This window comes from Macrosteles quadrilineatus, unplaced genomic scaffold (genome assembly GCF_028750875.1).
Source record: "Macrosteles quadrilineatus isolate MER2022 unplaced genomic scaffold, UCM_ALF_1.0 Scaffold_9__3_contigs__length_116548681, whole genome shotgun sequence".
In the NCBI taxonomy this organism is placed as follows: Eukaryota; Metazoa; Arthropoda; class Insecta; order Hemiptera; family Cicadellidae; genus Macrosteles; species Macrosteles quadrilineatus.
In genome coordinates this window covers 54,929,510-54,942,871 of record NW_026542602.1, presented here as the reverse complement: position 1 = coordinate 54,942,871, position 13,362 = coordinate 54,929,510, and the positions used below count along the sequence as shown (strand labels likewise).

The window sequence follows — 13,362 nt, the reverse complement described above, 5'->3', positions numbered from 1 at the left end:
CGAAATATTGATTAAGTTTCTGTGTATGCGATTGTTTTTTTTTATAAAAAAAATATCAAATAACTAAATTTTGTGGATTTTCCTCGACATAATTATTAGGATTCATGACATTTATGTCTAATAAGGGGGTAAAATCTCTTGTCAGCTACAAAAAAAGATTTTCTTGACTAGACAAAATCAAATTGAATCAAAAATTAAGATTTTGTCACAAAAACCCTTGATGTTTCTCACAAATATAGCCATTTAATAGAAAATTCAACAATGTTTTCCCACAAAATATTTCTAAGTGAGAATATAATTTCGATTTAAAGAGTAAACTTGTTTTAGTCTAATAACAATTTGAAACATTTTTACACTAACTGTTGACTCCCTAGACGTTAAATTCAATGAAACATTGTAAGTGGTGATCGATTTCGATTGAACACTCCAATAATTATCAGAATCAACAGGTGAATGTGAATGATATAAATTTATGAGAAGACTTTGACCAATGAACTATTTCAACTCTTGCACCTGAATTGAGTTATGGCATTTGTAGTAGAATTTTTGCTTAACATAATCCCAATTATTACTATTTTAATAACATTTTGATCTTATTACCTGAGCTAATTGATCGAATCGACCAAACAACTCGTTCAGCGTCTTGACCAAGTCTGAAGCACTGAGCTGTTCCGACAAAGGTGTGAAGTTGACAATGTCAGCGTAAAGTATGCTGAAAATACGTACTGAGTATTAGATCTGTCACTTAAAGTCTTTTGTAGCACATGGGAAATCGTTATAGAGTTGGTATTCAAAACAAGCTTACACAATTGGACATCTGATAATAACTAATAATTAAAATTGAGCTGTTAACGCAATCCAACCAACGTATTAATAACAGTAAAAAGAGTCCTGTTCAATAGGGTAGAATTGTTTATAGTGGAAATGTATACAATCTTATACAATGATCTAAAATTTTTTGCAAAGAATGATTTAATGCTTCGACTACTGAAACTACTAAACATATCATCATAGTTATTATTAAAACAGTTTTAGCTTCAAACTTATTAGTTCAATACGAATAAGATTAAAAATACTGTAAGTTGATCCAAATAACTAAATTAATTGGTAAACTTATTCGTAAACGTCTTGAGAAGAATATTAAAAGATTCTTATATACTAAAAAGCTTTTGCAAAACTTATGACAGGTAGCCTCACCATACTTCTTGACCAAATTACATGCGGATGTGCAGAATCCCTTTATAAATTAAAATAGGGCCAAAAATAAGCACAAAAAACAAATTACACATTTTTCAATAATTAACATTGGCCTTATGGGTTGCCATGTTGGTGACGAAATAACAACAAAATATAAACAAAATCAAAACAAATTAATGTAAATCCAGCGTGGGCTGTAAATAGACAAGTTTTTGCCCAATACATGCTTTTGATCGAGTTGTCGACCACGGGGTGAGTTCTCGTATACACTATAAGATAAATGATACTTTTTTTAAATCATGCACTGTTAGAAATGCGTAGTAGTACAATTTGTCAGCAACCCTAATAACACAGAGTAAATTTGTAAAATAATAAAAATAATGAGATAATATTAAAGTTTGAAAAGAGAAGAGACTAACTGAGTGAGAACAGGTTTAATGAAACAGCATTGCGTTTTGAAAGTTTTTGATCCTAAAGTTTTGTCGCTCGCATATTCAACGTTACTGAGGCAATTCATTTTTGTAGACTTTAATAACAGAGGTGGAATTCCATAAAAAGTACTAACTTTAAAACGAGTTTAAACGCCTTCCAAGTTTGTTAGATTAGTACTTCGAGAAACTGTCTTTACACTAAACAAATTTGCTTCTGACAGATAGGCTGGCGTGATTATAATAAATCTTTACCAGTCTCGTTGAGATTATATTAAAAATTTGAATTTAATATTTTTTTGTAACCTTAGTGTTTAAGGAAAATATGTGGTTCGGATTCCACTATAAACTGTAGGCCCCTTAGTTGCCATTGGCTGTATAGTTAATTAACAGCTGTGTCTAAGGAACATGTCGGCCTTAGTCACTAACAAGAGTACAAGATCGCACCACTCATCCTTTACTCATCTCCATTTATACTAGCCTTGGTATGGACAATAAACATAAACAAAAATATGTCACTGTTAAAATAAAATGGAACTCTCTAAATCATAACTTAATGGTAAGTATAAGATTCGGGCCAGCAAAGTCATTAGTTTAACTTTATGATCCATACAGGTTCTGTTCAATTCGTGATACTTGGCTTCAAATACCTACCTTCGTATGGTCACCATTTCATTTCAAAAGTATTACAAGTTTTAGGAAGTAGAAGGTTTAATATGTCAACAAATAAAATAATAAAAAAAACTTAAACTTAAGAAAAACAAGAATGTAAGATAGTTGAAATGTCAGGGTTTCGGCCATTCTATCGCAAATACGTTGAAATGCCACAGGAAAACACATGATTAAGACTTAAATTAAATGCAATATATATTTTTAAAAAACTTTCACTTTTAGAACCATTTCTTCTCAAATAGTTATCCTAGTTAAGGACTGTTTTTGTAATCAAGGGGTGGTAAAATGTTTCGCGAAACTCAATATAAAACTTCATTATATTGAGTTTTAGCCTCCTGATCACATTTAAATACTAAATAATGGTGTAAATACCTGCATCTATGTGATCAATGTGTTGCTAAAATGCAACCGGTTTCGACTCACAAAGGAGTCATTGTCGGGCCAGTACAGATGTCTTCTTGCTTCATTTGAAGGTCGTCAATTTGTGATAAATAAATACATTTAATAAACACACGTACACGAACATAGAAACGAACATTTAAGGTTAAAATCGAAAGATAATACTATAGCGGTAACGGGACACGACGTGATCGGGCGGGGGTTATGTCTAGGTTATGTGTTTTATGTCTAGACATAACCCCCGCCCGATCACGTCGTGTCCCGTTACCGCTATAGTATTATCTTTCGATTTTAACCTTAAATGTTCGTTTCTATGTTCGTGTACGTGTGTTTATTAAATGTATTTATTTATCACAAATTGACGACCTTCAAATGAAGCAAGAAGACATCTGTACTGGCCCGACAATGACTCCTTTGTGAGTCGAAACCGGTTGCATTTTAGCAACACATTGATCACATAGATGCAGGTATTTACACCATTATTTAGTCAATATAAAACAAAAACGAGAGGATTTAAACATGTTTATTTTGGCCAAAACTGATAAATGAGTGATAGTTTTTATAATACATTTAATTTAATTTAGTGTCTTAATCTAGTGTATCCTTGTGCCATTTTTACGTGTTTTCGAGAACGGTCTAACTCCTGGGATTTAAATTCCCCATGTTTCATATACTTGTATAAAAGTTGTTAGATTTTAAATACTAAACTTACCAATAAAAATAAATACCTACCTCACATTGTTGTGCCGTTGTACGTACATTTCGTGGAACCTTGTCTGTTTGTTGGACATGTCTTGACAAGCGTCCGCCATCTTGAGCATTATGCTGCGCTTTACCTAAAAAGAAAATGTCTTAAAACATGAACTGATGCGGATTAGGTTAAGCATTATATTTGAGTTTTGGCGCTAGTGAACTATTTATTTTTATTTGATAGTGGCGTCCCCCTTATTATAATTATTTTTTGGAAAATATCAAAGTCTGAGACAGTATAGTTTCTTGCTTGCCTCGATTGTTGTTAAAAAAGTTTTTTTGTGAGGGCACTTGGGCTTTGGTGTTGTTTTTTATATCCAATTAAAACAAAACTTTCGAGGAACAACGGAAACCATGAATATTAGGTCTACTTGGAAGTTAGATAATTTTTAGAAAATGTATTGTATTTCAAGCCATTGCAGCATCCTCCTTCAGCTGTGTGGCATAATATTTGCCACAACTCCTACGTCATGAAGACTGTAGTTTGTAAACATGTTGTCAAAATGACCAAAGCTCTACTGATCCTTCACTAGTCTTTGTTTCCGGAGGTATTTTAGATATTATGACCTTTTAAACAATTTATTTTGTAGCTATAAACCATAACATCGTCTTTATCAAGCCTATTTCTTAATTTTACTAAATTAAAGCCCATTTAATAATGGGAGCCCATAGCTTGGTGATTTCTATACATGGTGGGGGTCCATAATTTGTATGTATCTATAACTAATTGGTAGGGATCCATAATTTGTATATATCTATAACTAATTTGTAGGGATCCATAATTTGTATAGATCTATAACTTATTGGTGGGGGCCCATCATTTTTTGTTTCCTATTACCAACTGAGTGTTGGAAATGAAATGAAATGAAATGAAATCATTTATTGTCGTAAAAACTATGTACAAAGTGCATGACAATCGTCAAAATAAAAACAAAACAATCAAGATGGCTCTGGCAACTAAAATATCTAAAACTCTAAACCAAAGTACTCTTCATGTTTATACAGGCAAGCCTGGGTTAGAGTAGTTTTTATAGCATGTTTGAATTTTAAAACACACAGGTTTTTGATGGATGCAGGCAAGAAATTGTACATTTTAACACCTTGGTACTCAAAACTATTTTGAGTGGCTGTATACTTATGCCTTAGTGTAGACAGATTATCTTTTGATCTAGTACAGTAGTTGTGCACATCAGATATCTTTTCAAAGTGAGAAATGTTTTCTTTTACATATAACAAACTTGCCAAAACATACAAAGATGGAAATGTGAGAATGTTAAGACCCACAAAAAGGGGCTTACAATGTGTTCTTCTATTCACACTACAAATTAACCTCACCGCCTTCTTTTGTAAAGTAAAGAGCAACCTGTTAGCATAAAAACTGTTGGCCCACAGTGAGGTACCATAGGACAAATAGCTATGAATGTGGCCATAATATATACAAATAAGGACATCAACTGAAACAGTGGATCTAAGTGCTCTTATCATAAATATGCCTTTTACAATCTTAGAAGCTACAAAATCTACATGTGAAAACCACTTCAAGTTTGACTGCAAGTGAAAACCCAAAAACTTCAGAGTGTTTACATCATTACCATTACTGCTAAGACTAATAGTTAGGTCTTGAGTCTTATCAGCATTAAGACATAACTTGTTTGCATTACACCAGTCATTAATAACAGCAGATTTTGTATCCAATGTATCTGTAACGTCATTCAAAGAGTTACCCCGTACACACAAGGCCAAGTCATCAGCAAAAAGAAAGCTTTTTACAGATAAGTCATTAATATTACAAGGTAAGTCATTTATATACAGTATAAACAGGGTAGGGCCCAATATAGAGCCTTGGGGCACTCCGTGGGGCACTCGAACAGGGCTAGAATAAGTGCCGTTTAGATAGACTTTTTGCCATCTGTCACTTAGATAAGATTGAAAGAACTTAACCAAAACTGCATCAAGGTTATAGCAAGAAAGCTTATCCACAAGGAGATCATGAGCCACTGTGTCAAAGGCCTTAGACATGTCGTACGATCTAAACACTATGCCACTTTTGGCCTCTAAACTTTGAAAGCAATTTGATATCAGTGCCTGGGTTGCTTGGACAGTGCTGTGTTTGGGCCTAAAGCCAAACTGACTACTTGCTAAAAGGTTACTATCCTCAAGATACTGAGAAAATCTACGATGTACGAGATGTTCCAAGACCTTCGACACTGCAGGGATAATAGATATAGGCCTATAGTTAGCAATAACATTTTTAGGCCCCTTTTTATGGACTGGTATAACCTTAGAAATCTTGAACTTGTTTGGGTAGCAACCTTGTGTTATACAGAGATTAAATAGGTATGTCAAAACTTCACTTATGAACTTCACGTATGTTGGGGCTTTTTGGAGATTTTTATTACTGATTGGCGAAGGCCCATAGTTTGATGATTTCTATAACTAACTGATTGTTTGAGATCCATAATTTTGTGATTTCTACAACCAACACTTTTCTACTGTACCTCTGCAGCTATGTAGGCAGGGATGACGCTGAGCAGCAGCTGTTCTTGTTGTTCCTTCTCGCACTCTAGTTTGACCCTGGACTCTATACAAGTCCTGGTCCCTACGAAGGTCCTTTCATGAGCTGCCTCCGTCATCAGGCGGTAGTAAAACCCAGCAACGCTCCCGGAGACTAGGAATACAAGTTCTGCCAACAGCTGGAACAATGTGTGAAAATATAATATTTTTCAATAAATATTTGTAATGTACCATTATAGTTTTATTAGCTTTTTGATGTTTACAAATGGAGCCACCTGATGATGATTGGGATTTTTAAATAACAGCTAAGACCAAAGAACAGACGTTCCTATTCAGTAACAAAGGCAGAAAAGTTTCTTTGCAGCTCTAGTATTTCAGTTACGTTCATTAGGCTTAAAATAGCTGCACCTTTAAGTAAAATCAAGGGGTACAAATTGAAAACTTTCTATCTTAATGTTTGGTTTAAAAACCTCTACCAAAAATTTAATACATTGAAAAGATGAATCAATTTCAATCTAGCATTTTCATACGCACGAGTTTAATTTGTTATGTTAGTATGAGAAGATAAAATAAAACTATGCAAGTGTTATTTATATTTCCAATAATGTTATTAATAAATACCCATTTTATTGTAAAATTATAATATTTCAATAAATAACCTAGTGAACTTTCGTCGTGGAAGTAAGTTGTTTTGATAAAAATATGAAAGTGATACGTGATATGAGAGACAGGCACACAAGGATATTCTAACCCTGAACACGTTCCAACAACCCTTTCAAGTCCGTCAACGTACTGTTATTTGATACTTTGTCTTGAATGAAACTTATAGTTTGGACGCTAAACATTTAGCTAATGTAGACCCGGTTGGTTAGATTTTGGTTTGTTAAATGTTTATAAATATTTCCTCTGAGTTGATTCACTTTGTTCACAGAAAGAACACGCACTAATAGTTTTTACTTGGCTAATTTTAGGTGGTAGATATCCTCGTGAAAGTATACGGTATATGACATTTTTAAACACATTTTTGTAACTTAGTGTTTTTACATATTTTGATTTGAGGGTTTTAAAAGTTGATATATCCAGCTTAAACTAAATTTAAACTAAAACCTTTTCACTCAATTGTGCACGCATACAGGATATTATTTTATGGTCAAGTATACCATTGAACAAATCATTAATACTTCTTTTTTGCTCCTGGCGTGATTGTTAGGCCATTTTAAGGCAAAGTAAGGTCAATTTGAGACAATAATAGACCTCTGTGAAATAGTTCATCGATGAAGCTATCTCAGTAGCTTACGTGTTTCGTTGTGAAGACAAAACTTTTTAAGCTTGTAGCTTGTAAAAAATACAACTCAAGCAAACACAACACGAACATAAAAACACAAACACAAACTAAAACACAAAATTTAGGTAGCGCTATCGTAATGATGATCTGGTCCAGCGTGGCACGGGGTTAGCTTTAAAAGTGTTTTCGACGAGTTACGAGCTTTAAAAATGTTGTCTTCGCAATGAAACATTGTAAACTACTCCTCGTTTGGACTATTGTAAAATCGATGGATTTATGAAAAAAACAATGTTGTCAAAATTGTCTAGAGGCCAGGTACAGTTTATTCTAATATTTTTTATTTTAAGCCAACAAGAAGGTTGCTTAAAGTATATTTGAAAAAAAAAAACAAACAATTATTATTTTTCACCTGTGTGTACAGCCTGAAGTCATCCAGTTCCCGATGACTCCTCACAGCAGACACCCCTACATGTCCAGCAGTCACCAAGGCTGCCAACCCAACAGACACGGCCCTGGACACTGGTAGGACTGTGTGGGTGACGACCACAAGGGCAAACAGCAGCAGAGGGACACAGGGGCCGCCCAGGGCGACCACACCGCCACCCAGGGAGGCTATAGCCGCCACACCAAGGACCAGCATGGCGGTGGTCAGTTGGGCGGCCACTGAGATGACCAGGGTGATGACTGTGAGGCCTCCGCATATTGAGAGTGGTAGTAACAGATGACCCATATCCTAGACACATAACATTTCAGTGGGAGTATAAAAAATACATACTCTCTTACATTATTTTTTTAATTTTTCGTTATAGTAAATATATTTATGTGATAGTTCAACTTGATATTTTTTGTCAAATTACTTATAAGTATATAACATAAGCATTTTCATATAATTTTATTTATTTATGTATAAAATATTATAATTATATTGACTGTTCCATCTTTTGAACTGTTTTTATATGTGTATATACGTAATAGAACATCCCAAACAGGTTTTTGACCTAGGGATGAATTGTTTCATAGTTAAATAAGTGTGTGAGTTAGTTAATCTAAGTTATTCTTAAGTTACTCTGTGTATAAGCCTGTAAATAAATATGAAACAATAAAGATTTTCTGATTCTGATTCTGTTATGTTATTATTTAATTTTCATAGAGACAACGCGAAGAGGTAAGCAAAATGGCATACATTATACATTATTTTCTCCTTCCTGTAAGAAATACATTTTGTTCCTTCTCATACTATCATGACAAAATCTTCTAGTATACTATATGATTTACCATTGAATCTTCTTATTTACTTTTAACCTGATCAACTCCCTCACTCAAAAAAGTATCTCCATTTCTAATATTATCTGATTTCTGGACACAGGTGTAAAACATTTCTTGCACAAAGACCAACTTTGTTGAAGTTAGCTTTGTGTAAGCTTTGTTGTTTGACAAAGGCTTACTCTGATCTTTGATGTTTGGCATCCAAAACAGCGTAGTCTGATTGCACCAAGTCCTTTAGTCAAAGTTTATGTTCAAAGGTCACATAAAGCGAAGCGAAGTGCGTCGATACGGCAATCCCTAGGTAGCAATCATTTATCTGAATAATTTAGAAGGCTTCGATGGTAGCGATCGATTCATGATGCTAAGTACATGTGGTTTAAAATTGTAGCTATGAAACAACAGTTGTAGTTATACTTAACAGTGAGCATAGTACTGTCAGTTGTGTTAATATAATTATTTATGCTAGATTGGTACAATCTAGGATACTTTTATCATATATAATTAGGCTACTATAAATATTTATAAAGGAAACACTGATGATAGAAATTGTTTCAGCTGTGTTAAAAACTACTTTAATTGCTTTTAGGAGAGAGAATAAAAACTTAAGGAACTTTCAGGTGGTGAAAACAAAATTTGGGGGTAGAAACTATAACATTGGTTCTTATGTTTAACTTCCAGTTTTTTTTTGTTCACAATTTAGGGAAATAAGAACCCCATAAATACATATTCTTAATTGAACGAATAGGATACATAAACCTACATACATTAATAACGACAAGTCCAGACTAAGTTTGTATTGACAAATAATGGGGAAAAAATATTTATATTGTAACACAGTGTTCTTTTCTTGATTTTTTCTTTCCCACCTTCACAACCTAGGATGCTAGTACAACCCCGGAACTCTTCTAACATTACTTCAGGCTGTTCCTAGAGGGTTGAGGGATTATCATATGCTAAAGTCCATTGGTCATTGGCAGGATTAGAACCCGGGACTGCGATCTACCACTAGACGAGCTCTCTCCCCAATAATACGGGACTTAAGCCATATACACCTACAGCCTACAGCCTAGTGTATTCGGTTCAAATATCCTTCATTTTTGTTCTTAACTGTACTTTTCTCTAAGTACTTACGAATGAGACGTAGAACAATGTGAGGACTATAGAGGCTGCAGCACAACTGATGGTAGCCACTGCTAAGCTGGATACGAACAGGGCGTGCTTCAGCCTTACACAGTACCTCCGATAAAGGTCTTCTAGCTCCATGGTGTATCTGTGACATAGAGATAAAAAATAATTTATCCAAACAGAATAAGTGATAGTCAAAACTCTTTTAATACGAAGTCACGGGAGGACAAAAGTGGCAACGTCGCAATCCCGGCCTACTGAAACGTTTGATATTAGTATTACTGATATTAGTATGCCAATAGACCGGTGCGACGCTGCCACTCACCAACGCCGTAGTAGAGGCTCTGGCGATAGTCATATTCCCTATACATCTGAGTAATATGAAGTAAATTCAACACTAAGTAATTTTTAAATCTTTGATAGAATCTTTGGACGAAGCTGATAATGACTGCTCTATTAGTTTTGGTATTTGGCCTGATAATGGTCAGTCACCATCAGTAACAAAGTTACTCCAAGCATTAACTAATTAATTTTACCTAACCCGCCATGTTAAACTTCCCTATCCCAAGCGTGATGTATATAACTTCGTTACTTCTCGAGTGATGTAAAGTTGGAAAAAACTCACTCAGTGATGTAATGAAACCCATTTAAATAACATTGAGGGATTAACTTATAGCTATTTACCTTACAAGTGTAGTAAGAGTTTTTTTACATCACGCAGGTGAATGTTGTGCAACGAGCGGAAGCGAGTTGCATAATTTACCGAAGTGATGTAAACACGCTCTTGCGTAGCGTGTAAGGTACAAGATTTTACCTGACCCGACAATATACAGGAAGTTACGGACAATATTTTTCATTATCCATTTCATTAATCTTCTAACGGTAACGTTCATTTACAAACAAAAGCTAGGTTAGGAAAATTCTTCAAAACATAACAATAAAATTCAAGCGCACAGCTGATTTCTAGCGTTGAACGTCGTTGGCTCCATAGAGGTATATTTTTTAAGTTAAGCACTCAATGTTATTTAAATGGGTTTCATTACATCACTGAGTGAGTTTTTTTCAACTTTACATCACTCGAGAAGTAACGAAGTTATATACATCACGCTTGGGATAGGGAAGTTTAACATGGCGGGTTAGGTAAAAAAATATACCTCTATGGAGCCAACGACGTTCAACGCTAGAAATCAGCTGTGCGCTTGAATTTTATTGTTATGTTTTGAAGAATTTTACTAACCTAGCTTTTGTTTGTAAATGAACGTTACTGTTAGAAGATTAATGAAATGGATAATGAAAAATATTGTTCGTAACTTCCTGTATATTGTCGGGTCAGGTAAAATCTTGTACCTTACACGTTACGCAAGAGCGTGTTTACATCACTTCGGTAAATTATGCAACTCGCTTCCGCTCGTTGCACAACATTCACCTGCGTGATGTAAAAACGCTCTTACTACACTTGTAAGGTAAATAGCAATTACATGACCCATGCTTGGTTAAAAGTGAGCAATATATTGATTACTTAACATAATGTTATTTTATTTATTGAAAACCATTAAAACAATCGTCAGCAAAACATATTTTAAGAGCGCGAATCCCTTGACTTCACACGCTGACCTTTGGGCGAAGTAATCATTTACGGTAAACAAATTAATAATACGGGCAACGAGTAAACATCATTTGAAATAACTTGTTATAAACTGTTATAACCCATCAGCAACATAGGTGGAGATTCGGCGTTGATTTTACTAACAACTTCGAATCACCACATTGACTTAAAACACAAAATGAAAATTTAAAAAAAGTAAACACATCTGATCGAGTTCGGTAAACACCACTTTTCCAGGCAACCTGTCCACACAGAAAATAGTCTGAATACATGCAATCTACCAAATGTTGTTTGCACGATAATCGATTTAGCCTGTAAATGTGTCGGTTGCACCAAACCCCATTACCCCTGAGTACAGTGGGTACAATGTGCATTATGTCTTGCTGTGTTGCGAGGTTACATGGTCAAATATTCATGCCTAACTCGCTTTGAGACAGTAACTAGGTTTGTGACCGACCACAATTACACTACAGCCTACCTTAGTGGAGCGTAAAGGTTATATGACAAACTGAAACCTGAGAGCAATCTTTGATGGTGATTTTTAGGTTGAAAATTATTTACAAATTAACGTATATTCTTAGAGGATAGTCAGTAATATGTGTAGGTTAGTAGGTTCAATGATGGAACTTTAGAGTTACGCTTCTTAGGCATATCTTATACTGTAAGAAAAAAAAGTACAGATGTTTCCACTAAATTGCTATCAGTAACATTTTTATGAAATAAACTTTATATGTAAATCAACAAAAGTTTAAGGCAATGAAAACACTTCAAATCTACCAACACAAAACCTGTTTAATTTTAAGTGAATTTAGCAGTGAAGATATTTTAAAGGTTGAAGATGAGTCAGAAGAGCCACAATTTAAACTGATAACAAAGTTTTGTAAATTTGTACGATCCTTTAAATGTTTAAATCTTATCCTACTTAATATGGAAATAGCGTTAAACGTACTGGAAGCACAAGTTATCATGTGAATGAATGCTATTTGGGAACCAAGCTGTTTATTTTAGTCATTAGTTTTTATAATGGATTGTAAAATCCGTTGGTAATTTCCTAAACAATTCTTAGCGCCTTTTCTAAAGTTAGATCAAATGAAAAAGACAAAACAATCGTTGAAATAATATACGCTAAACTTTTAGTTTGTTTATGAAACAATCCGTTTTGTAAATTTTTGATTTTCAATGTAAGGTTTAGAAGAAAACCACAGAATATCAAATATGCGTGGGATTTAAAGTCTGATCAATGATTTGGGTTAAAGTAAAGATAAAATGCAACAGCCGTTTGCATGAAATTTTCAGGTTTTGCTTGTATTGTATGAACTATTATTCAAAGTTTGGAGTTTACAAAAATATCTGGCCGAGAAGAGAAGATATTCATGAAATAGGGAGAGCCCCAAGTTATCACTTCAAATATCAATATATCGCCGTGCCGGTCTCATTTGTATTGGTAAAGTAACTTCCCCTGGGCAGACTAAAGTGAGCTTGGCCAACTCAATCACTCCACTGAAGCTGCATAAAATCGTGTTTTTTATTTGAAATTGTCCATGGATCTTTACTAATTAAACTTTCTTCATTTACCCAATTACAGGCTTAGACTATGTAGGAACATTTTAGATTTTCAAAGATTTGTATATTTTTTTAAACTTTATTTGTGGAATAATTTATTTTAATTTGATCAAAAAACTATTTTTTTGTACCAAAAATTGCTAAAATACGTAAATAACCAAAAATAAAAGAGTAAAATAATAAAAAAATTAACTAAATTAAAAATTACAAAAATTCAAATAATAAATAAATAATATAAAATAAAATAAGTAAAATAATTTGTCAACTGAAGATAGAAATATGGGAAATTATTCATTCATAAGCTAAAATCAGCAAATTGGCAGTAGAATGGTAAATAATAACAAAAAAGGCCGTTTTCGGGCGTAAAAAATACAAAAAAATATGGATGCCAGCCAAAAGTTGGTCATAAATAAGAATGATATACGTACGACGTACAGTACAGTTATGAAAAAGGTCTTATGCACCATTTGCTTACGTTATTACTTATAATAATAATGATAGGAAGGAGAGAAAATGTGGGATAATACTGCCGATTTGTACTAGATATTGAAATTTGA

General features: G+C 33.8%; 1 protein-coding gene across 2 annotated transcripts in view; it reads right to left on the bottom strand.

The window, feature by feature from the left end:
- Window positions 1-13,362, bottom strand: part of LOC129002028 (adenylate cyclase type 2-like) — a 48,395-nt gene that overhangs the window by 20,617 nt on the left and 14,416 nt on the right. For both annotated transcript variants that reach the window (XM_054429525.1, XM_054429526.1), the window contains exons 3-7: window positions 9,643-9,781; window positions 7,655-7,978; window positions 5,945-6,139; window positions 3,429-3,532; window positions 601-712 (exon numbers count right to left, since the gene is read on the bottom strand). In XM_054429525.1, coding sequence (XP_054285500.1) covers window positions 601-712; window positions 3,429-3,532; window positions 5,945-6,139; window positions 7,655-7,978; window positions 9,643-9,774 — 867 coding nt within the window. In that variant the 5' untranslated portion in view covers window positions 9,775-9,781. The remainder of the gene's footprint in view (window positions 1-600; window positions 713-3,428; window positions 3,533-5,944; window positions 6,140-7,654; window positions 7,979-9,642; window positions 9,782-13,362) is intronic.